Source organism: Marmota flaviventris, chromosome X, assembly GCF_047511675.1.
Source record: "Marmota flaviventris isolate mMarFla1 chromosome X, mMarFla1.hap1, whole genome shotgun sequence".
Classification (NCBI taxonomy): domain Eukaryota; kingdom Metazoa; phylum Chordata; class Mammalia; order Rodentia; family Sciuridae; genus Marmota; species Marmota flaviventris.
Window position 1 is genome coordinate 91,653,810 of NC_092518.1, and position 22,468 is coordinate 91,676,277.

At 34.5% G+C, this 22,468-nt stretch overlaps 2 protein-coding genes across 6 annotated transcripts in view; both read right to left on the reverse strand.

Annotated features, from left to right (window-relative positions):
- Positions 1-14,874, reverse strand: part of Rbm41 (RNA binding motif protein 41) — a 63,683-nt gene extending 48,809 nt beyond the window's left edge. Inside the window, exons 1-5 of one of the 2 annotated variants that reach the window (XM_027932617.2) lie at positions 14,828-14,874; positions 9,944-10,060; positions 9,083-9,275; positions 8,553-8,757; positions 6,680-6,751 (exon numbers count right to left, since the gene is read on the reverse strand). In XM_027932617.2, coding sequence (XP_027788418.1) covers positions 6,680-6,751; positions 8,553-8,757; positions 9,083-9,275; positions 9,944-10,060; positions 14,828-14,835 — 595 coding nt within the window. In that variant the 5' untranslated portion in view covers positions 14,836-14,874. The remainder of the gene's footprint in view (positions 1-6,679; positions 6,752-8,552; positions 8,758-9,082; positions 9,276-9,943; positions 10,061-14,827) is intronic. The other variant, XM_027932625.2, reaches the window with a different exon arrangement.
- A 5,465-nt stretch (positions 14,875-20,339) lies between these two features.
- Nup62cl (nucleoporin 62 C-terminal like) overlaps positions 20,340-22,468 on the reverse strand; it is a 75,191-nt gene continuing 73,062 nt past the window's right edge. For all 4 annotated transcript variants that reach the window (XM_071606030.1, XM_071606028.1, XM_027932932.2 and 1 more), the window contains one exon: positions 20,340-21,475. In XM_071606030.1, coding sequence (XP_071462131.1) covers positions 21,381-21,475 — 95 coding nt within the window. In that variant the 3' untranslated portion in view covers positions 20,340-21,380. The remainder of the gene's footprint in view (positions 21,476-22,468) is intronic.

The following is a 22,468-nucleotide window of genomic DNA, read 5'->3' on the forward strand; positions in this document are numbered from 1 at the left end:
CTACACCAAAGGAAATTGGCAAACGAAACATATTAGGGTCTTTTTTTTTTTTTTACCAACATATCACATACAGACTTATAGATCACTAGTCATCAAATGAAGACTTAAGATTTGTCCATTTAATTACATGCAAATTTCATAACATAAGAAAATTATAAATAAATATTTAGGTAACATTATACATACTGAAGTATTTGTGGGCCATGAAATTATATGCACTTTTTTTTTGCAATACTGGAGACTGAACACAAGGAAACTCTACCACTGGGCTATATACCAGGCCTTTTTAAATTTTTTAAAAATTTGAGACAGGGTCTCAAAATTCTCAGCCTTGGCTTTAATTTGCAAGCTTCCTGCCTCAGCCTCCCAAAAGGCTAGAATTTCAGATGTGTGCTGACATCAGCAAATTTTAAAAACTACATTTATGAAGTAAAATTTGATTTATAGATGGATAGAGGTATGGATTAGATATGTCATAGGGAAAATAATATTGATGGTATAATCTAGATGGTAATATAATGGGTGTTGGTGATAAAATTATTTCAACTTTTTCATATGTTTTAAAATTTTCATTTTAAAATTTACATATAAACATATGTACTTAAGCCTATCTTTCTTCTGACTTGACCTTTTACACTTCATTTTTTAAACAAACTGCTATTTATTATGGTATATAGTGTGAAGAGAAAAATCTACATATATGGTTTGCTCAAGCACCTAAGCAGTTGAAGGATATTTTTCATTTTTTATCATGTTTAGATAGCTTATGGTAGGAGTATATATTCCACAGAAACTGGCAAATGATACAATGATCATGTTAAAGATATGTCAAGAGCTTTGTAATGTTTTGAACAACCAATAAAAAAAAAATTAAATTAAAAAAAAGTCTTGAAGGAAAAGAAGCAGGACTGACTGAGGTTCCTTGGTGATAAGAGGGATAAGATTCAGCAATAAGGTATAAAAATTAGCTTGAAGCAGTGAGGACTTCCCTAGCTCTGAGTTGAGTGGGAAGAAAGGGAGAGATAGGATGCAGAAGTTATCAGAGAACTGAGCAGGGACTGGATGAAATTTCTTGCTGCTTTGAAACTGGACAGAATGCTACAGTTTAAAAATAATGAAATAGGATAATAAAGAATAATGAAGATCTAAAATAGTACTGTATTGATAAGGAATGAAAGAGAGCTGACAGGGTCTAGAAGTTAGCCTGCCAAACAAGAGAGAAGTTTCTAGACAATATCAGAGATGAGGAACTTGTAAAGGCACTGAAGAACAAAGTTATATGATTTTTCTCTAGTAGAGCTCAGAAGGTATGGTGCAACAACAAAGAAGGTAATTGGTTGCATTGATTCAGGGCTGAAATTTTTCTAGGTAATGATACAGTCAAGGAAGGACAATGATTCATTGGTAAGAATGTGGTTAAATCATGGACAATGGAATCTAAGAAAGATTAGAAAGGAAGAGGAAGCAAGTTGGGGTTGACAGATTGGGAGAAAATAAAAAGACTCAAGGAACTGGAGATTTTAACAGCATTTAATAGAGGGTATATGGGGGTAAGAGAATTATGAGACCCAGAAGGATAAGAAAAATAATGTGGTCTGAAAGTATATGCTAGAATATATTTCAGAAGTATATTTCTAGAGAAATATATCTTGTTTTTCTCCTGAGTTGAAGTTAGAAAATGAGACACTATAATTTGAAAAAAAAAGTCTGTTTTAAGATATATTAAAGCCAGATTTAATAAACCAATAAATCTTTTCAAATTACATATGCAAGTGCTGTGGTCAAGATGTAATAAGATCATGAATTTGTCTTGGCATGGTCACTTAAAAACTGATGTTGAAAAGTCACTTATCCTCCTTTGAAGTTCAAATTTTTAGTCTGTAAAATGGGTATAATACTGCCAATATCTCATGGGGTTGTTGTAAAGTTAAACACATTAATTTGGAGTTATGCTTAGAACAAGGACTGGCATGAATATTAGCTATTAGGACTGCTGTTTCTGGGCATGTTAAAATATAAATACTTCACCCTATCTCTCCCACTGAATAGACTAATAAAACATGGAGAGAATGTTTGATATGTTTGAAGACTGTGAAAAGTTAAAAAGTAGCAGGTAGAAAGAATAAAAGTCCAGAATTTGAAATAAAGAACTTACATCCAGACATGGCACAATCAAATTGCTGAAAATAAAGAGAAAGAAAAACAACTTAAAAGCCTTATACTCTTGGTTAATTGATTTTACATGAAGGTGTCAAGACAATTCAAAGGAAAAGGATAGTCTTTTCATATAAAAGTACTAGGACAATTTTATACATATATATGCATACATGTATAATATATATGTATGTGTATATATATACTCTATACACACATATGTATATACACACATAATTTTTTTTTTAGTTGTTGATAGACCTTTATTTGTTTATACCCGGTGCTAAGAATCAAACCCAGTGCCTCACAAATGCCAGGCAAGTGCACTACTGCTGAGCCATAGCCCCAGCCCCAACATAATTTTATACACAGAAAAATTATATGTAGAGAGAACTTAATGTAACCCTAACCTACATTATATGCAAAAAAATTAATTTAAAATGGTTCATAAGGGCTGGGGTTGTGGCTCAGTGGCAGAGGGCTTGCCTAGCATGTGTGAGGCACTGGGGATTGATCCTCAGTACCACATAAATAAAATAAGGTTATTGTGTCCATCTACAACTAAAAACATTTTTAAAATGGTTCATAGACATAAATGTATGAGCTAAAACTATAATCTTTCAGAACACATGAAAAACATCTGTGCAACCCTAGGATTGAAAGAATCTTCATTACAAAACCAAAACAGAAGCCATAAAAAATTAATAAGTTAGGCTACATTCAAATCACAAAATTCAGATGCCAGTAAGAGAGATAATGTCACTGAAAATAGAGAATGGAATAGGGACCATGACAATTTCCCACAAAAAAGCAATCAGAAAACTGGCAAAACCTGTCAGAAACAACTTTAATAAGAGAAGTGGAAGAGCAGACATCCTTGTCTCATTTCTGCTCTTCAGAGGGGAATTATTTTTCACCTGTATTTATATTAAATATTAACACACAAATATGACCAATTAATTTCTGAAAAAAATACAAAGATAGGTAAATAGAGAAAGAATACTCTTTTTAACAATTGGTACTGAAACAAATGGACAATGATAGGCAAATAAGTGAATTTTATAAAAACCTCACATGTAAAATATTAAATCAAAATGGACTATACATCTAAATGTAAAATGTAGAACTATAAAAATGTTAGAAGAAAACATAGAAAAAGGTCTTTTTCATAAACAGGTATGAGGCAGAGTTCTTAACATGCATACACATCCGTACCCACCCACACATACAGCATGATCCATGAAAGAAACTACAGACTAGATTTTATAAGAGTTAAAAAAATTTGCTCTGAGGTAGAAAACTTATACACTGAAAACTAAAATGTTGCTGAAAGAAATTAGAAGATGCAAATAATAAAAAAACATCCCATGTTAATCTATTGAAGACTTGATACAGTTAAGATATTTATACTAACCCAAATTATTCACACTTTCATACCTCCTACCAAAATTTCAATGACCCTTTTTTTATTACAATAATATAAAATCTACCCTAAAGTTCTTATGGAATCTTAAGGGAACCTCAAACAGACAAAATAATGTTGAAAAAGAAAAAATAAAATTGGCAGTTACATTCTTCCTGATTTCAAAACTTACTACTAAGCAACAGTAATTAAAATAGTGTGGTACTGGCATAACAAAGAAATATATTCCAGTGGAATAGAGATCCCAGATATAAACTCTCATACATATAGTCAAATGATTTTTGAACAGGGTGTCAAGATCATTCAGTGTGAAAAGAATAGTCTTTTCAAAAAATGTTACTGTGAAAACAAGATATGGACAAGAAAAAATTAAGTTGGATACTTACATTATACCCAAAGAACAAAAAACCTTGAAATGAATCAAAGACCTAAGTAAAATAGCTAAAAGTGTGGAAGCTCAGAAAATAACACATAGTGAAAGTTTCATGATATTGGATTTGCCAATAATTTCTTATATGTAACACCAAAAGCACAGACAACAAAAGAAAAATAGATGAATTGGACTTCATCAAAATTTAAAACTTTGTGCATCAAGGAATACCATTGACAGAGTAAAAAGGCAACCCAAGAAGCAGGGAAAAGTATTTGCAAATCATATATCTGATAAGGAATTAGTAACTAGAATATAGATAGAACTCCTATAACTTCATCAACAAATGAAGAAGTAATTCATTTAAAATCAACCAAGAGACTTGAACATACATTTATTCAAAGAAGATACACAGTTGGCTAAAGAGTATATGGAAAGATGCTCAACAGTATGAATCATTAGGAAAGTGAAAACCAAAACCACAATGAGATACCACTTCATGCCCATTAACTATTATCCAAAAAGGAAAACAGAAAATAACAAGTCATATTAGTGATGGTGAAGAGAAATGGAAACCCTTGTGCATTGCTGGTAGGAATGTAAAGTGTCACAATGTCTATTGAAAATGATATGATGGTCCCTCAAAAAATAAATGTAGAATTACCATATAATCCTGTAATTACACTTCCGAGTATATATAAAAAAGAAAGGAAGCCAGTCATGATGGTACATGCCTGTAATCCCAGCAACTTGGGAGGCTGAGGCCAGAGGATCCCAAATTCAGAGTCAGCCTCAGCAATTTGGTGAGGTCCTTTGTCAAAATAAAAAAAAATAAAAAGAGCTGTGGATGTGGCTCATCCCCAGGTACAAAAAAAAAAAGTAAATACTCAAACATGTATAATGATGTTCATAGAAGCATTATTCACAATAGCTAAAACATGGAAGTAACCTAAGTGCCACTCACAATTAAAGAGATTTCTAAAAAGTGGTACATACATACAATGGAATTTTCTTCTGCCTTAAAAAGGAAGGAAATTCTGACACATGCTACAACATAAAAAAAAAAAAAAAAAAAAAAAAAAACCTTGAAGACTTATTCTAAGTAAAGTAACCCAGTCACAAAGGACAAATACTATGTGCTTCTACTTATATGAGGTACCGAAATTAGTCAAATTCATAGCGACAGAAAGTAGAATGGTGGTTGCCTGAAACTGGGGAAGGGGAAAATAAGGAAGGTAGTATTTAATGAGTACAGAGTTAAAAAGTTCTGGAGATAAATGGTAGTGATAGTTACAGAAAAATGGGAATATATTTAATACCACAGAACTATACACTTAAAAATGGTTAAAATTGTAAACTTTGTTACATATATTTTTATCACAGTAAGAACAAAAATTCATTCTATAAAAGACACTGTTAAGAGAATGAAAAAGCAAGCTATAGACTGGGAGAAAATATAAATCACATATCCAATAGAAGACTGCTTAGAATATACAAAGAACTCTCAAAAGTCATGAGGAAGAAAATAAACAACCTAATGACAAAATGGCCAAAGATTCAAACAGATACATTAGCAAATGGGATATAAATATGGCAAATAAGCACATGAAAAGATATTCAACAACATTAGCCATTAAGAAGATGCAACTTAAAACAACAATGAGGTACCACTTCACACCTCTCAGAACAACTAAAATAAATACTGACAATACCAAGTGCTGACAAAGATGTAGAGCAACCAGAACTCTCATACATTGTTGGTGGGAATGCAAAATGGTACAGCCACTCTAGAGAATGGTTTGGCAATTTCATATAAAGTTAAATGTACACTTACCATATGACCCAGTAATCCCACTTCTAGATATTTACCTTAGAGAAATAAAAACTTATGTTCACACAAAAACCTGTACAAAAGTGTTTATATCAGTATTATTCATAACCAGCATACCTGGAAACAACCCAAACTCACTTCAATGGGTGAATGGACAAAGAAACTTTGGAATATTCAGACAGTGAAATATGATTCCACAAAATGAATGAACTGTTAATACATACAACAACTTGAATGAGTCTCAAAGATATTATGCTTAGTGAAAGAAGCCAGTCTCACAGTTACATATTACATGATTTCATTTATGTGACAGTCTCTAAAAGATACACCTAAAGTGATGGAGAACAGATCAGTGATTGCCAGGAATTATGGGTGGGGGTTGGGAGTGACTAGAAAGAAATAGTATGAGGTAGTTTTTCATTGTGATGGAGCTGTTCTCTCTCCTAACTTTGGTGGTGGTTACATGAATCTACATGATTAACAATTCATAGAACTATACACCAAAAAAGCCCCATGCAATTTTATTGCAAATTCATTTCAAAAACAAAATATTAAATATTATATCATCATCATCATCATCAATATTCATACTTTACTAATTAATAAAATATTAAAAATTATTTGTGAAATGGGATCTAAAAATCAGTAAGGTCAATTTATGTCTGCTATAATAACTTAAAGGTATAGAGATTAAAACAGCACTAAATGTAAAAGTTTCACAACTTCTACTAATTCTTCTCTTTAATATTTCATATAAGGATAATATGTTCTCTCTGGATCATTGTTACATACTGATCATTGTTATATACTGAATATGGAATTAAATAGGTGTTCAACTTAGAAGTCTGGGACCCTAGGTTACATTCCTAAATCTAACACTATAAGAAAACTCTCGACTTGCCTTTTGTGCCTAATTTTATCTTCCTCTTCATTGAGGTCATGTACTTGTCTGCACTTGGCTTTTTGTGGTATGCTGTGAAGGTTTAAAGCAAGGAGTTTCAAAGATAGAAAACAGAACAGATTCATAAATCCCCCCCCCAACCCCCACCCAAATCCAGGTACTGCTCTAAGTGATTTACATGTATTACCTCACTTAATCCTAACAACCCTGTAATATAACTACTATTAATATTCTCACTTTACTGATGAAGAAACTGAAGCCTACAGAGGTAACTTGCCTAGCATCTCATAGCTAATAAGTGGGGGAGCCAGGATTTTCCCAGGCAGTTTGCCTCCAGAGCCTATGTTTATAATCAGTATGCCATAATCTCTCTCCACAAAAGGCAACTGTTCATTTTTCATTCCTTCCTTCATCACTGCTCTGCCATGTCTACAGTCTATCTAACATAGCATTTAATCATTCTCATGATTTTAACATGACTGAAGCAGAAACGATTCCCAATTCTACATATCTACTTCTGACCTCTTTCCTGAGTTTTACTGCTTTATTTCTGTCTCCTTGATATCTGCAAGCAATGATCCTGCCATTTTCAAAATTTCAACACATTTAAGTCAAATTCATCATCTTTCCTCAAAATTTCCCCATAAAAGCATTCTTGGTTTTGACAATTGTTAAGTCACACAGCCTTGAAACATCTGGGTTATCTTTGACATATTCCCTTCCATTGACCTTCTTCCTTCATCTTCAGTCAATAAGGTCTATCAATGTAATGTATCTTATAATTAAATCTACCTGTCTTTCCAATTCCACTGTCACCAATCTAGTCCAAATCTTCATGTTTCAAAGACTACAATCCCTCCTAACCATTCTCTCTGCTTCTAGTACTTCCTTATCAAGTCCTAATTTTCTGGCTACCATCTGGCTTTTAACATTTTACTCCTGACTTGAAAACTTCTAACTATATTCAGATTAGCTAAAAATGAAATCTATATAGCTATAAACTACCAACCAAATAAAGCCCCATATTATTAGTTATATTTCCAACTTTGCCTCTTATAACTCTCCCAGTCAATAGTGCTCACATCAACTTCTGCAAATGTCATTCCTTCTCCTTTCTAAATAGGTAGTATTAAAAAAATTGAATCTTACCTCCTCTGAAAGGCATTCTTCATTCACAGCAATAAAACTCTGAACTCCCATAGCACTTAGCAACTGTATCTTGCATTTTTACTAAATGGTATACATTTATATTTCCAACCAGATTGTACTTGGCACAAGGTCAAGAATTATTTCTTAAGTTTCTGTGCACCTCCCACAGTGCCTAGTAAAATCAATCCATTAAACTAATTCTGATTAATACACACACATATATATGTATAATGTTAATTTATATTTCAGCCTAACTACCCTACCTAGCCTTGCCTCACTTTTCTGTGTCATCCCTTGTCATTCCCTGACACTTCCTGTACCCTTGCCACACTGAACTTTTCATTGTTCCCCAGACATACCAGGTCCCTTCAACAATCCTGTTCCTATTCACTATCTTGTAACGCTCTTTCCCCTTTACCTGAAAAATGCCTGTTGATCCATCAAGACAGTACAAGTGCCAACTTCTGACTCCCCCACCTGGACTTAGGTGCTCTATTTTCTGTGTTTCCTCAGAATTTGATTCAAGTCTATATAATAATTTCCTAATTTCCATGTTGTCATGCAACTAACTGCAGATATTTGTCTCTTTCATGGGACCATACATTCAAGAGTAGTAATAGCCTGTCTTTCCCCTACTCCCTTCACTAATTCTTTATATCTAATGACTCATGTTAAATCTTTCTGTCAGTGAAAGAATATATATAAGTCAGTGAAGCTCACATACCTTGATAATAAAGAGCCTTAAGAAAGGAGTGACGATCAGCTCCCTGAAATAAAGACTTTTCTATTTCCATTTCTCGCCGAGTCAGCTGTTTGCTCTTTGAAAATCTCTGTGGCAGGCGAAGAATACGCTGACGCTCAGAGATCCTTTCTTCAATATCTTGAAGACGGTTCTGTATTGCTTCAGGAGTTGCCCTCAGCCTTGTCCTCTGAAACCAGGGAAATGAAATGACAAATCATAGAGGACACACCTGAAAGTAATGATCTGGTGCTTCAAGTAAGAAAAAGATGATCAGGACACAGAAATTGAAAGTGTTTATTTAAAGTGTTAGCTAAGAAGTTAAAAAAACAAAAACAAAACAAAACAAACAAAAAAAAAAAACCAGGTCCTCTTTCACCAATGTCCCTATCCTAAAAAACAAAGAAGATTCAGACACAAAGCTCAGTTTTGTGGAACTAAAAATGCAAAACTCCCCAATGCCAAAATGAACAGATCCTGCTTTTTATTCTCATGAAAAACAATAACCCACTTACCTTTTCACCTGAAACATGGCTCTTCCAGATTAAGATTTCTGTTTCATTGAGTCCTAGTTCCCTGAGAGAAGCAGTTTCTTGGTCCTTTTCATGTAGTGTCTGGAACTGGGACAAAGTCATAGTTCCAGCTGCTTCCTTTCCAAAAGGTTTGTACATAGTACCAGGGGCAAAGCTCTCTTTCTTAGAGACACATCTGCAAAACAAGAAAAAAAGGGAGTAAGATCATCTTCAGGCTACCACAATTCACAGGAATTGTACCATTATAAGAGTCACAATAAAAGTCATTGGCAATTTCTCACATTCTGTTACTAGCCTGAAGCACAACTGCAACAAAATGGAACTCCATCAACAGTCCCTTCATCCAGAACTAATCAATGACTAAATTAATGAACATTTACTGAGTCCTTCTATGTATCAGATGTGTGCTGTGTACTGAGGATTTAATAGCAAAAAAAAAAAAAAAGAGAGAGAGAGACAAAGAGATGAAAATAGCTCCTGTTTTGTGAAAGAATACTGATAGGAAAATAAAGAGGCAATGACAGTATCGAGATATAAATGCTATGGTGGAAGAAATACAGGGTGTAGGAGGGCATAGAAAAGGTACTGGCTTAGACTTGGTGGATATGGAAGCTTCCTTCAGGAAGAAAAAGATTAATTTTGATTAATACACACACACACACACACACATATATATATATATATATATATATATATATATATATAAACATTTATTGATGCATAGAAGTCTGCTAAAGAAAGTGGGAGAGAAAAAGTGCAGTGTTCCCTTCAGGCTTTAAGAGGGATCTGTCACTTTGAAGTGAGGGTCTAGGATACTCTACCTGTTTAGAAATCAATACTTACTCTTCAATGGAGACAGAAGTATCAAGTTGATGTTGAAGGAGGCTTTTCAGCTGCCTCTCCCCTTCTGTTTCCAGTTCCTCCAGGACATGCTCATCACTCTTCACACAGCTGTTTACCCTGGAGGAGACATACCAATACATACAGAAAAAAGAAGAGATAGGGAATTGAATATATATTCCATACCTATATTATCTATCATTAATTAGTGACTCCATTTGTTCAGAAACTTCTTTAATCATCCATTGTACTTCATCATTCATTCTACAAACATTTACTAAATACCTACTCACACAGAAGGCATTGTGCTAGGTATTAATGTAACTCAAAGATATTGATAACAGTATCTAGCATCAAGAAGCTTATAATCTAGTTAGGAAGAAGAAATATATGTTTGTGTTGTGTGCATGTGCTTGAGGGAACAGAAAAAAATATGAATTAATAATGATATAGAGCACAGTATGTCAAATTATTAAGAGATCATAGAAGATTAGTTGGAAGCTAGGGTGGTAAGTGAAATCTTCAGAAAGGTATTTTTAAAGTGGCATTTGAAATACTGGTTGTAATGAAAAGGATAACTAGAAAACAAGTGTGAAGAGACAGAAATACATACTGGAGGATAACTGGAATTTCAATTTAAATTTCAATTTGTACTGTGAATGACCTTACATAAACCAACTAAACAGCCTGGACATTAATGTGTAGGCATTAAAAAGTAATTTATCAGGCAATTAGGTGACATAATGCAAGCAATGGTTTAGGAAGATGAATGTGGTTATAATATGCCATATACATTAGAAGGAAAGAAACCTGAAGAAATAATTAACCATTGAAGTATGAGGTGATGAAGACCCAAAACAAAGTGATAATAGTAGAAATGAAATAGAATGGTTAGATGAGAGAGGCCTTTGAAGCAGGGAAGGGTAAGGATGTCAAAGATAATCCCCAAAATTCAAACCATGTTACAAACACAATGACGGTATCAACGAAGAAAAGAAGGTCCAGATGGAGTCAATGGCTTGGGGAAATATTATTGCAATCATGTTGAGTCAACTATCTATTATAATTCAAACACCAGCAATGAAGTATCAGGAATGCTCTGAATACACTGAGGTATAGGTAACAGCATAAGTGATTGGCTGAAAGAAAGGTTTCATAGAGGAGATTCTAAGGTTGAACATGGAAATCTGGAGTCATCTGTGTGGAGAAGATGAGCTATGAGAGAAGATGTCTAAAGGAGAAAGTTTGAAAATAAATATAAAGAGGATCATAATATTTTATAGCCTAGGCATCACTATGCAAACATCTAGATAATGACTAACATGAGCTAACTAACCTTAAATATGTGAAAGCTCTTATTAGAATGTAAAAATATAATAGGACTATTTAAGCATGCAACAATTGATTATAAAAAACTGAACACAAAAAGTGAGTTAAGTCCATGAGGAAAATAAATTTTAAAATTTTAAGTGTCTTTCTTATAAAATCGCCCTTTCCTAGCGAAGATATAATAAAATCTAGGGAAAAACCCTATAATTATAAGCAAAATCCAAGAAAGACTTGGCCCTATTTTGGAAAATTCTAAAATATTTTTAGATACAACACTTTTTTAAAAAAATCCTTTAAAATCACATAGAAATAGAAAAAGCAATCATGAAATTCATCTGGAAAAATAAGAGACCCAGAATAGGTAAAGCAATCCTTAGCAGGAAGAGTGAAGCAGGTGGCATCACTATACCAGACCTTAAACTATACTACAGAGCAACAGTAACAAAAACAGCACGGTATTGATACCAAAACAGACTGGTAGACCAGTGGTACAAAATAGAGGACACAGAGACTAACCCACAAAATTACAATTATCTTATATTAGACAAAGGAGCCAAAAACATGCATTGGAGAAAAGAGAGTCTCTTCAACAAATGGTGCTGGGAAAACTGGAAATCTATATGCAACAAAATGAAATTAAATCCCTATCTCTTACCATGCACAAAACTCAACTCAAAATGGATCAAGGACCTAGGAATAAAACCAGAGACTCTTCATCTAATAGAAGAAAAACTAGGCCCTAATCTTCATCATGTGGGATTAGGCCCCAACTTCCTTAATAAGACTCCTATAGCGCAAGAATTAAAACCAAGAATCAATAAATGGGATGGACTCAAACTAAAAAGTTTCTTCTCAGAAAAAAAAAAAAAATCTGTGAGGTGAATAGAGAGCCTACATCTGGGGAGCAAATTTTTACTCCTCACACATCAGATAGAACACTAATCTTTAGGGTATATAAAGAACTCAAAAAATTAAACACCAAAAAACCAATAACCTAATCACTAAATGGGCCAAGGACCTGAACAGACACTTCTCAGAAGAAGATTTACAATCAATCAACAAATATATGAAAAAAATGCTCATCATCTCTAGCAATTAGAGAAATGCAAATCAAAACTACTCCAAGACTTCATCTCACTCCAGTCAGAACGGCAGCTATTAAGAAGATAAACAACAATAAGTGTTGGTGAGGATGTGGGGGGAAAAGGCACACTCATACATTGCTGATGAGACTGCAAATTGGTGCAGCCAATATGGAGAGAAGTATGGTGATTCCTTGGAAAACTGGGAATGGAATCACCTTTTGACACAGCTATCCCTCTCCTCAGTCTATACCCAAAGGGCTTAAAAACAGCATACTACATGGACACAGCCACATCAATGTTTATAGCAGCACAATTCACAGTAGCTAAACTGTGGAACCAACCTAGATGCCCTCCAGTAGATGAATGGATAAAAAAAAGTGGCATATATACACAATGGAATAGTACTCAGCAATAAAAGAGAATAAAATCATGGCATTTGCAGGTAAATGAATGGATCTGGAGAAGATAATGCTAAGTGAAGTTAGCCAATTCCCAAAAAACAAATGCTGAATGTTTTCTCTGATATAAGGTGACTGACTCATAGTAGGGGAAGGAGGGGTAGCATGGGAGGAACAGATGAACTCTAGACAGGGCAGAGGGGTGGAAGGGGAAGAGAGGGGACAGGGGGTTAGCAATGATGGTGGAATGTGATGGACATTATCCAAAGTACATGTATGAAGACATGAATTTGTGTGAACATCCTTTATATACAGAGATAAGAAAAATTTTGCTCTATATGTGTAATAATAATAATTGTAATGCATTCCACTGTTGTGAATTTAAAAAATAAAATCAATTAAAAAATCACAATTTTTGTTGATTATTTAGAATTCCCAAAGTTCTTGCTAAGTTTAAAGGTCTTTTTTTCAAATGAATAAATCATAGCTAAATATATCAACACACATGAATCTCAAAAAGAAATGTTGAGTTAAAATAAACAAGTCACAGAAAAAATTCATACAATATGTGTCCATTTGTGTAAAGTTGAAAATGGGTAAAAACTATGAAAATTGCAGTTGTGCTTCAGGCTAGTAACAAAATGTGAGAAATTGCCAATGACTTTTATTGTGACTCATAATGGTACAATTCCTCTGAATTGTGGTAGCCTGAAGATGATCTTATTCCCTTTTTTTCTTGTTTTGCAGATGTGTCTCTAAGAAAGAGAGCTTTGCCCCTGGTACTATGTATAAACTGTTTAGGGCTAAATTCATATGTGAAAAATCTTTAAAAAAACAACAAGGGAATAAATTAATATAACATTCTGGATATCAGTCATCTCATGGGGGAAGAAAGAATGAGAGCAGAAAAAATCAGGAAGGGGACACAAAGAACTTCTAAGGTACTAATAATATCCTATTTCTTAAACTGGTAGTTGATACAAGCCTTTATGGTTATTCTTTAAATAAATAAACATTATTTTGCACGTATGAGATATATCATTGAATAATTTAAAAGACAGGGAAAATGAGAACCAGTTTCTTCAAAGATGCAAGGAAATTCCAGCTATTCGGGGAGGCTGAGGCAGAATGATTCCAAGTTCCAGTCCAGCCTCAGCAATTTAGCCAGACCATGTCTGGAAATAAAATTAGAAGGGCTGGAGATGTAGCTCAGTGACAGAGTGCTTGCCTAGCATGCTCAAGGCCCTAGCTTCAAACCCCAGTAAAACACACACAAACACCCCCCCCACACACATAATAATAATAATAATAATAATAATAATAATAATAAAATAAATATTTAAAAAAAGAAAAAGGAACCGAGGGTGCAGAAGAACTATTCCTGCATGATCACTCTTGCAGAGTCAATATCAAAGTAATTTAATGAGGATCCTTTTAAAAGTCTTTGTTCTGTCAAAATAATGAGGCACAGGTTCTCAACAATGACCACCAAGGTTCATTTACTGAAGAACCAGTAGGGGGAACTGAGCGCAGCAATGCCTTTCTTTTCCTATAACACATCCAGCCCATTTGGGCTTTCCTTTCAAATTTGGAGAAAGAAAGTATCAATCTCTTACTGTAACCTTTGAAAATGCTACATGGTTTCAGCAAGTATCCTTCAACACCCAGACAGTGCAAATAAATGCATCCACCCTGAGCACCCCTGGGCTCATGAGGCGGAGGTATGGCGGGCCAGGGAGGAGCCGCCTTGGGTATCCCTGGCGCTGAGAATTGTCACCCAGCACCCTTTTGCCTGGGTGGGTCTGTCTGAAACAGAAAGTATCCGCAGCACCCAGCCAGCTCTTGGGGCCTAAGCCGGGAAGGCATTCCTACCGAAACCACCCTGGTCGCGGACCTTCCCGAACTTCGCCAGCTGACCCAACCAGCCCTTCTTCCCTCCTCCCTTCACCTTTGTCTTCCCGTTCACACTACACCGCTTCCCAAAATTGTGACACAAAGTAACAAAAGCCATTTTCAAAGCAAAAAAAAAAAAAAAGGAGCTCCGCTTGTCTCTGGCAACTCCGACAAGCCCTTACCTCTTCATGTTTCCACAGGCCTTTATTACTAACTTGGACAAATAGGTCAGGGACCTCATGTCCCAGAACTCTGCGCGGCAGACTCGAAGGGGATTGTGGTGGAGCGTGGGCCTCTGGGAGTTGTAGTAGCACAGAGCCTTATAGAAATGGAGACAGAAAGTAGGTTTCCAGTGACTGGTCTATTTAAGTTAAAGATAACACCCCAAATATACATCTCATAAACCTGGGAGTCAGCTAGGACTTCTTGACTCTTTCAACATTACTTTTTTTTTTTTTTTGGTACCGGGGATTGAACCAAGGGGTGTTTAACCACTGAGCCACATCCCCAGCCCTTTTGTTTTGAGACAGGGTCTCTAAATTGACTAGGGCCTTGCAAAATTCCTGACGCTGGCCTTGAATTTGTCATCCTCTTGCCTCAACCTCTCAAGCCACTGGGATCATAGGCTTCCACCACCATGGCTGGCAACACTGCTTCCCTTTCAAGGTTTTATATGGCCTACCTCTGTTTCCAACGAACCGTCTAGTCAATCCTCTGTATTGTAACCATGAAGGTAAAGTCTGAAAAAATTGCTTGCATTAATTATCCTCTTGTATTTGTAAGAGGGAATTCTAAGTTCTCTCAATTTGAAGTCAGAAATTGTGTACTCAAGCTCTTGAATGATTTATTGGTAATTATTATGAATCAAGAAAGAGGTGGTTAAAAGCATGGACTCTTAGTCCCCAAAAGGAAATGTACATCCTTAAGTATGTGAAAAGCAAGGATTGGGGAACGTGATGGTCATCATTATACAAAATATATGTATGAAGATTTGAATTTTGTGTCAACATACCTTATATACAAAGAGATATGAAAAATTGTGGTATATATGTGTATTAAGAATTGCAATGCAAAAAAGGAATATATATATATATATAATATATTATATATATATTATATATATAATATATATATATTATATATATAATGGCATAATTTTGGCGTAAACATACTTTATATACAAAGTTACGAAAAATTGTGCTGTAAATGGGTAATAATGAGTGTAAGGCATTCCATTATTATCATGTATGTAAAAAAAAGATATTTACTTACAAGTGAGATGGAAATTTCAAACTACACTATTAGTAATCCCCCAAACTATCAAGGTCATCATCAAAAACAAGGAAAGTCTGAGAGTCTGTCACAGCCACGAGAAACCCAGGGAGACATGATTAACTAAATGTAATGTGGTGTCCTGGATAAGATCCTGGAACAAAAAGATAACACTAGAGGGCTGGGGTTGTGGCTTAGCGGTAGAGCGCTCACCTAGTACGTGTGAGGCCCTGGGTTCGATCCTCAGCATCACATAAAAGTAAATAAACAAAATTAAGGTATTGTGTACAACTAAAAAGTAAATATTAAAAAAGAGAACACTAGATAAAAACTAAGTTGATATAAATAAACTATGCACTCTATTAATAATAAGTTTCTGTAGTAGTGACAAATGTACCAAAGTTATGTAAGATGTTAACATTAAGGGCAACTGAGTGGAGGCATATGGAACACTGTAATATGTGTCTTTTACGCAAATTTAAAACTGTCCTAAAAACCTAAAGTTTATGTTTTGAAAGTAAATTAAAAATAATGTATTGCACATACCAGATTGGGAAGGATACAAAACTTTGACAACATATTTGTTTTGTTGAGACTGATGGGAAATAGACACTCCAATACATTGCTGGTAAGTAAAAACCTCTTTGAAGAATACTAGTGAAATTCAACTGCACATTCCCTTTATGTTTTAAAGATATATTCCACGTTTGCACATTTCCTTTAAAGCAGTAATTCAGTACTTATAATATCAACATATTATGTCTTAAAACATATGCATTATTTTTGTGACAGTTTATAGCAAAATACTGGAAACAGATATCCATGAAATGATATTTATTCAACAACAAACTATGCAAAAATTAAAAGGAAGCAAGGTCCTTAATGGACTACTAAACAATCTCCAAAATATATTTAGTGCAATAGCAAGGTTAAGCATAATACATAGTCTATGTTTCTATTTGCGTAAAAAGGGTGGATGTGTTTGCTTTCATATGCACAAAGTATCTCTGGGAGAACACATAGTAGTAGTGAATGCTCACAGGTATAGGAACTAGATGTCTGAAGGACAAGGGCAGGAAAAACTCTTCATTGTCTGGATTTTCATGTCCTTTGAATTTTGAACCACATGACTATAGGGTCTTGATTTAACATATGAGCAGCCACCTTAAATGTTAACTGCCATCTTATAAGTTTCTCTTTCCTGTACTTCCTCTTACTGGAACTCCCCCCCACCCCCATTAGTGACCTATTCCATGGTACCATAACCCTAAGCAAATTCCATGCTATTCCATGCCACCTAGCTCTGACACAAACCCCCACCCCCAGCCCCCCCCACACACAGCCTATCCCATAGAGTCACCACTACAACTCTAGAACCTACCCCATAAAACCTGAACACCCGAATATCTTGGGGCCTCTCTCTTTATTGTGAGATGGCCTTTGTCAGCTTTGACAAATAAACTTTCATGTGGATCTCTGCCTGGTCTCCATCCTTCATTTCTCGCTTGCCTGTCTCTGGTTTTCTCATTCCTTTCAATGACTATATTACCTAGTCAATATTTTTCAATTAAAGAGCAGCTTCCTTATTTTATAAGGAATCAAAGAAGAAAAAACATTGTGTACTTGGGGGATTGCACTGCCTGGGCTTTAATCTCAGTTCTGTTTTTGACAAAATAGTACAGCAGGGTTTCGGAGGCAATCGACTTAAAATTTTGCGTTGTTAAGCATGTGAGTTTCACTAAGTTTCTTCAACTGATCAATGACAGCTTCCTTAGTAAAACAGAGATAATACCTCAGAAGAATAGGGCAACTGTGAAGCATTACACAAAGTATGCTTTTAAAATCATGCCATGATGGGGTGGTTATTTATGAGTAAATATTCCAAGTTTATCCAGTAGGTTCATACTTATTCAAACTCCTTTGCATTGCCACACTCAGAGAAAAACCAAAGCTACAAAACGAAACAACTCCCCCCCCCCCCATTATATTTGCTATCCAGATAACTTCCAGCAGACTGAAAGTATGGTGCCTTTTATCCAACATCTAGTATATGCAAATGACTGTGCTCTTGGAGTACACAAGTATACATACCATGCACCACTTTGCAGCTTAGAGACAGATCAGAGGCTTAATGTAAGCATAAAAAATGTGGGTAGCAGCATAAGCCTGCATCCGGTAAATCCTGTCAGGTGGTAGAATTGAATTCTGCTGCTCAACCAAACTTTTCAATTGGCAAAATTTTCCATGAGGAAATGGGAAAATGTGCCAAGCTTGCTACTGTGTTGGCCTTCTGGGAAGATGACAAAAAGTGGAACAAACATCACACCAAACTTGTATACTTCTGATAAAAACATACAGTCTAGGGGCTGAGGCTGTGGCTCTGTGGTAGCACACTTGCCTGGCCATGTGAGAGGTAGTGGGTTCAATTCTCAGCCCTGCATATAAAAAAAATAAAATAAACATCTATCAACAACTAAAAAAATTTTTAAAAATACAGTCTATTGGTACAAAAGTGATACACAATACACTGCAAATCCACTAGGTGGGATGAGTGAAGAATGAATGGCTAAAAGACATACTTACAGAGCTGTGGAATTGCAACTGGAAAGCAAGGTCATGAGAAATACTTTATGTACCTGTACATAACTGTAGCCAGTACCAAGTGTAGGTACCAAGGGACATTCAGAAAATTGCACTAGAAGGAAAATAAGGCCATTTCTACCTCTACCAAACTTAACTATGTAATAATAGCTATTCTGTTTCTCACAGCATCCGTCTCCCCACCTTAAAAGGATAGTAGATAAAGTATAAAAAGCTTTGAAATCTCCAGATGTTATATGTGGTCAGGGAGCTTACCGTAAAGCATTTTCACAAATTCCCTCCCAGAACAATTTATGACAAACTGAAAAATATGCCTCATTTGTCTTTCTGACAATTTAACAAGGTTAGTTTAATTAAGCTCCTCCTTAAAGTAGACATGTTTTCAGGGTTTGTCCTTTTTTAAGGGCTTTTTGTTTCCAGCACACCTCTGATGAATACATTGGGAAACAATTATAACTCCAAAATATGAAAGATGTTAAAACTAAAAAATCTTCTCTTGAATCTACTTATCTTCTAATATTAGGAGCCAACAACTGAGCATGTCTTTCAAATTTCCTAAATGAGATAGCATAAGTGCTGTTAGGGAGAATAAATATAGCACCTTTTTAAAGGACAAAAATGTATGTGGACTGAAAGTGTCAACATAACAAATTTTAAAATTCTTGTTTAGCTAATCTCTTAGCTGGTTAACAATGGCTAGGAGGGGCTCACAATTCCTGTGCCTAACAAAAATGTTGCTTTAACATTACTGTGAAAATGAGTTATTGCTGATCTTTTAAATTAATATTTATTCAACAATGACATGTTAGAACCAGAATCAGAAGTAACCTTAGAAATGATTTAGTCCAAGGAACTAGATTTCAGACAGTACATTGAGATTCCCCAGTAAGTCTTAACAGCATTACTGAATTATTCTGGAAGCCACTTGCCATTCTCCAGCATATTCCATGTACTGGAAAAAAAAATATTAGACTTCCCCAAGAAAACAGAGCAACAAGATAGTGAAAGCAGTACTTTAGCCTCCATTTTATCTTACTTAAATTTATAGTAAGTACTCTGCTAGCAGAGAAAAAAAAAGAATGTTGAGACATTGGAGAATTGAAAACTACTTTTATTTTCAAAAAACAGTTGGAAAAATTACAATATGAGACAATGCATTTTAGACAAAATATAATGCCCACAAAAAAGTTATTTGTCCAGTTAATTGGGTAAAGAGAAGACTAAAACCATTTTTCTTCTCAAAACACTATTTTTTTCTTTACTGAATATAGAACTTATATTGTGGTTACTGTATAAGAATTGAATCTCCATAAACAATGTGGTAAATGTCTTTTATGTAGGAGATAATAGTAGTAATAATATGAACTCAAAAATTAGATATTATTCAGGATTCTACTCAAAAGTTATATTTACCTACATAAATCATTCACAAAATAAACAGTCTCTGAATTACTTTTACATTTATAATTCTGAGTGGTACAAAAACTTACCTGGGTAAGAAGTGGCTTCTTGGAAAAGTTTGGATATGAAAGAGACACCATGCAAGTTCTAGCATTTAGCATATCCATAAGACTAATCACTAATAATCACTATCACTAACATTCACTTCAAAATATTTTTCTTCCTGTAATATACCCCTCAGGATGGTCATGTGAAGACAGGACAACAGAAATTTAGCTCAGTAATTATAGGCAGCTGAGCTCCAGTAACTTAAAAACTTTTAAGTGGTTAATTTTATTTTAGTGTTGTGTTTTCATTTAGTAGAGCATCACATTTATTTATGATTTAAGTGAAATACAAGAGATTAGAATGTTCCAAAGCTAAGAACATGGCATTTTCTTGAAAAGCAAATAAAGAAATACACAAAAACCAATAACTATAAATCATATGCTAAAATCAAATAAATACCAGGACATGTGTATAATAAAACAATAATTAAATTGCCTGAACCTTGCTCTTTTAAAACATAACCTAGTTCAAATATGCGGTATAGTTCATTGGTAAAGCACTTGCCCAGCATGTGTGAGAACCTGGGTAGGATTCCCAGTACCACACCACACACACACACACACACCCAACAAAACATAAAATCCAACTGAAACCACAAATTCACCCTAACTATTCCTTCCTTCTCTGAATTTTTCTTTTTATTATTATCATTGGTGGTGGTGGTACTGGAGTTTTATTTTAACCCAGGGACACTCTACTACTGAGCTATACTCCAAGCCCTTGTTATTTTTATTTTGAGTCAGGGTCTTGCTAAATTGCCAAGGCAACTTAGGAGCCTCTTGCCTCAGCCTCCTGAGTCACTGGGATTATAGGCATAAGCCACCATACACTTGGCCCTTCTCTGAATTTCAATAACATACATTTATAATGCATAACATACTTCCTTGTATTGTCTACATTCATTTTACAGATGGAAACTAATCTTATCTCAAACTAGACATTAAGTTCCATTGAAGAGAGAGACTTTACAGTATATCATACTTAATGCTGAATCTAACTAGCACACAGTAAAGATTGGTTGGCATGTACTTTTGGGCAGACATCTCTCCACATTTTAGTTGGAGAGAGAAGGAAGATGTGCATTGGCGGAAGTATGTGAATTCTAGGAGAATAAGGTATGTATTACACATACAGAATCAATATCTAACAGGTTGCTACCTGTATAAGGGGGATAATATAAGTTTTATTTAATTCTGAGAAGAATATTATAGTATAATTCTTCATATCAGAGTATTCACATAAAGAGCATGCACATTTTATTGCAATGAAAGATTAAGTAGTAACTGTAAACACGTCAACATCATCAAAATTTATAGGAAACAATCCAAAATCAGTATGCTAACGATATGGCCTTTAGTCAAAGGTAATCTTCACATTGCGTTCCTGCTCCTTGCTTTGAAAATCCTCAAAAATCTTTGTTATCTCTTCCACCTTCTTTTGCATCATGCCTATAAGGAAGGAAGTCACACAATCATTAATCCAAGCTCAAAATATAACAGAAACATTATAACACATTCTCCCCTAAACTATTATTTACAAAACTTTACATATCAATTTAAATAGTTTTAGAAAATACAGAAGAAAAAACACATTCATCTACTTTTTGAAAACTATGAAAACAGTGGACAACACTGTTCGTTATCTGTTCTCCTAGTTTTCAAGGCAAATAACAGTCTACTTGACATTTGTGTTTTGTTCGAGTTACCAATTACAGCCTAAAAGTGTAATTTTCTGCCAGTAAAAATAAGCTGTTGAAATAAGCATGATGATCTGAGTTTTTGTACTACCATCAACCAATTTGGTCATTTGTTTTAGTGTTAATTAATGCTTACTAGAGGATAACCAATAACTAGTGCCCAAAAGAAAGAAAAATTTTATGAAAACTTAAATATACTTTCTTTAAAAATTCCAGTCAACCAGAACAGCCCTAATGTTTATTCAGTATTTAAAGTATAATACCATATCCTATCTTATAACATAAACATTCTGCAAGATCACACTTCAACAAGTGACTGAAATGATGGCTCTCTACTAAAAGCCTAGAAAAACACAGTGTTATGTTGAGGCTAGCAAAGTAACCCCCCCCCCCCTTTTTGGTAATAACTAATTGCATGGTGCAATTTTTTTTCTCTAATTAAGCTTTTTTAATGTGACAGAAACACAAATGAGCACTACAACAAACTATTAACTCAAGAACATAAGTGTCAACATAAGCACATTTTACTAATTTGCTGATTGATTGATAAATATTAAGTGTAAAGGAGTACATTTATAACAATTTTGAAAATCAATAAAATGTCAAGAATCACAAGTCAGTGTTACTAAGAGAACTTTACTGTAAATATTTTGTCATGTTTTCTAATTGAATTCCCAGGACTATTTATATATTAACATACTTTAAAATTTTTAAAGACTTTCATTCCTTACGTGAAAAAAATGCA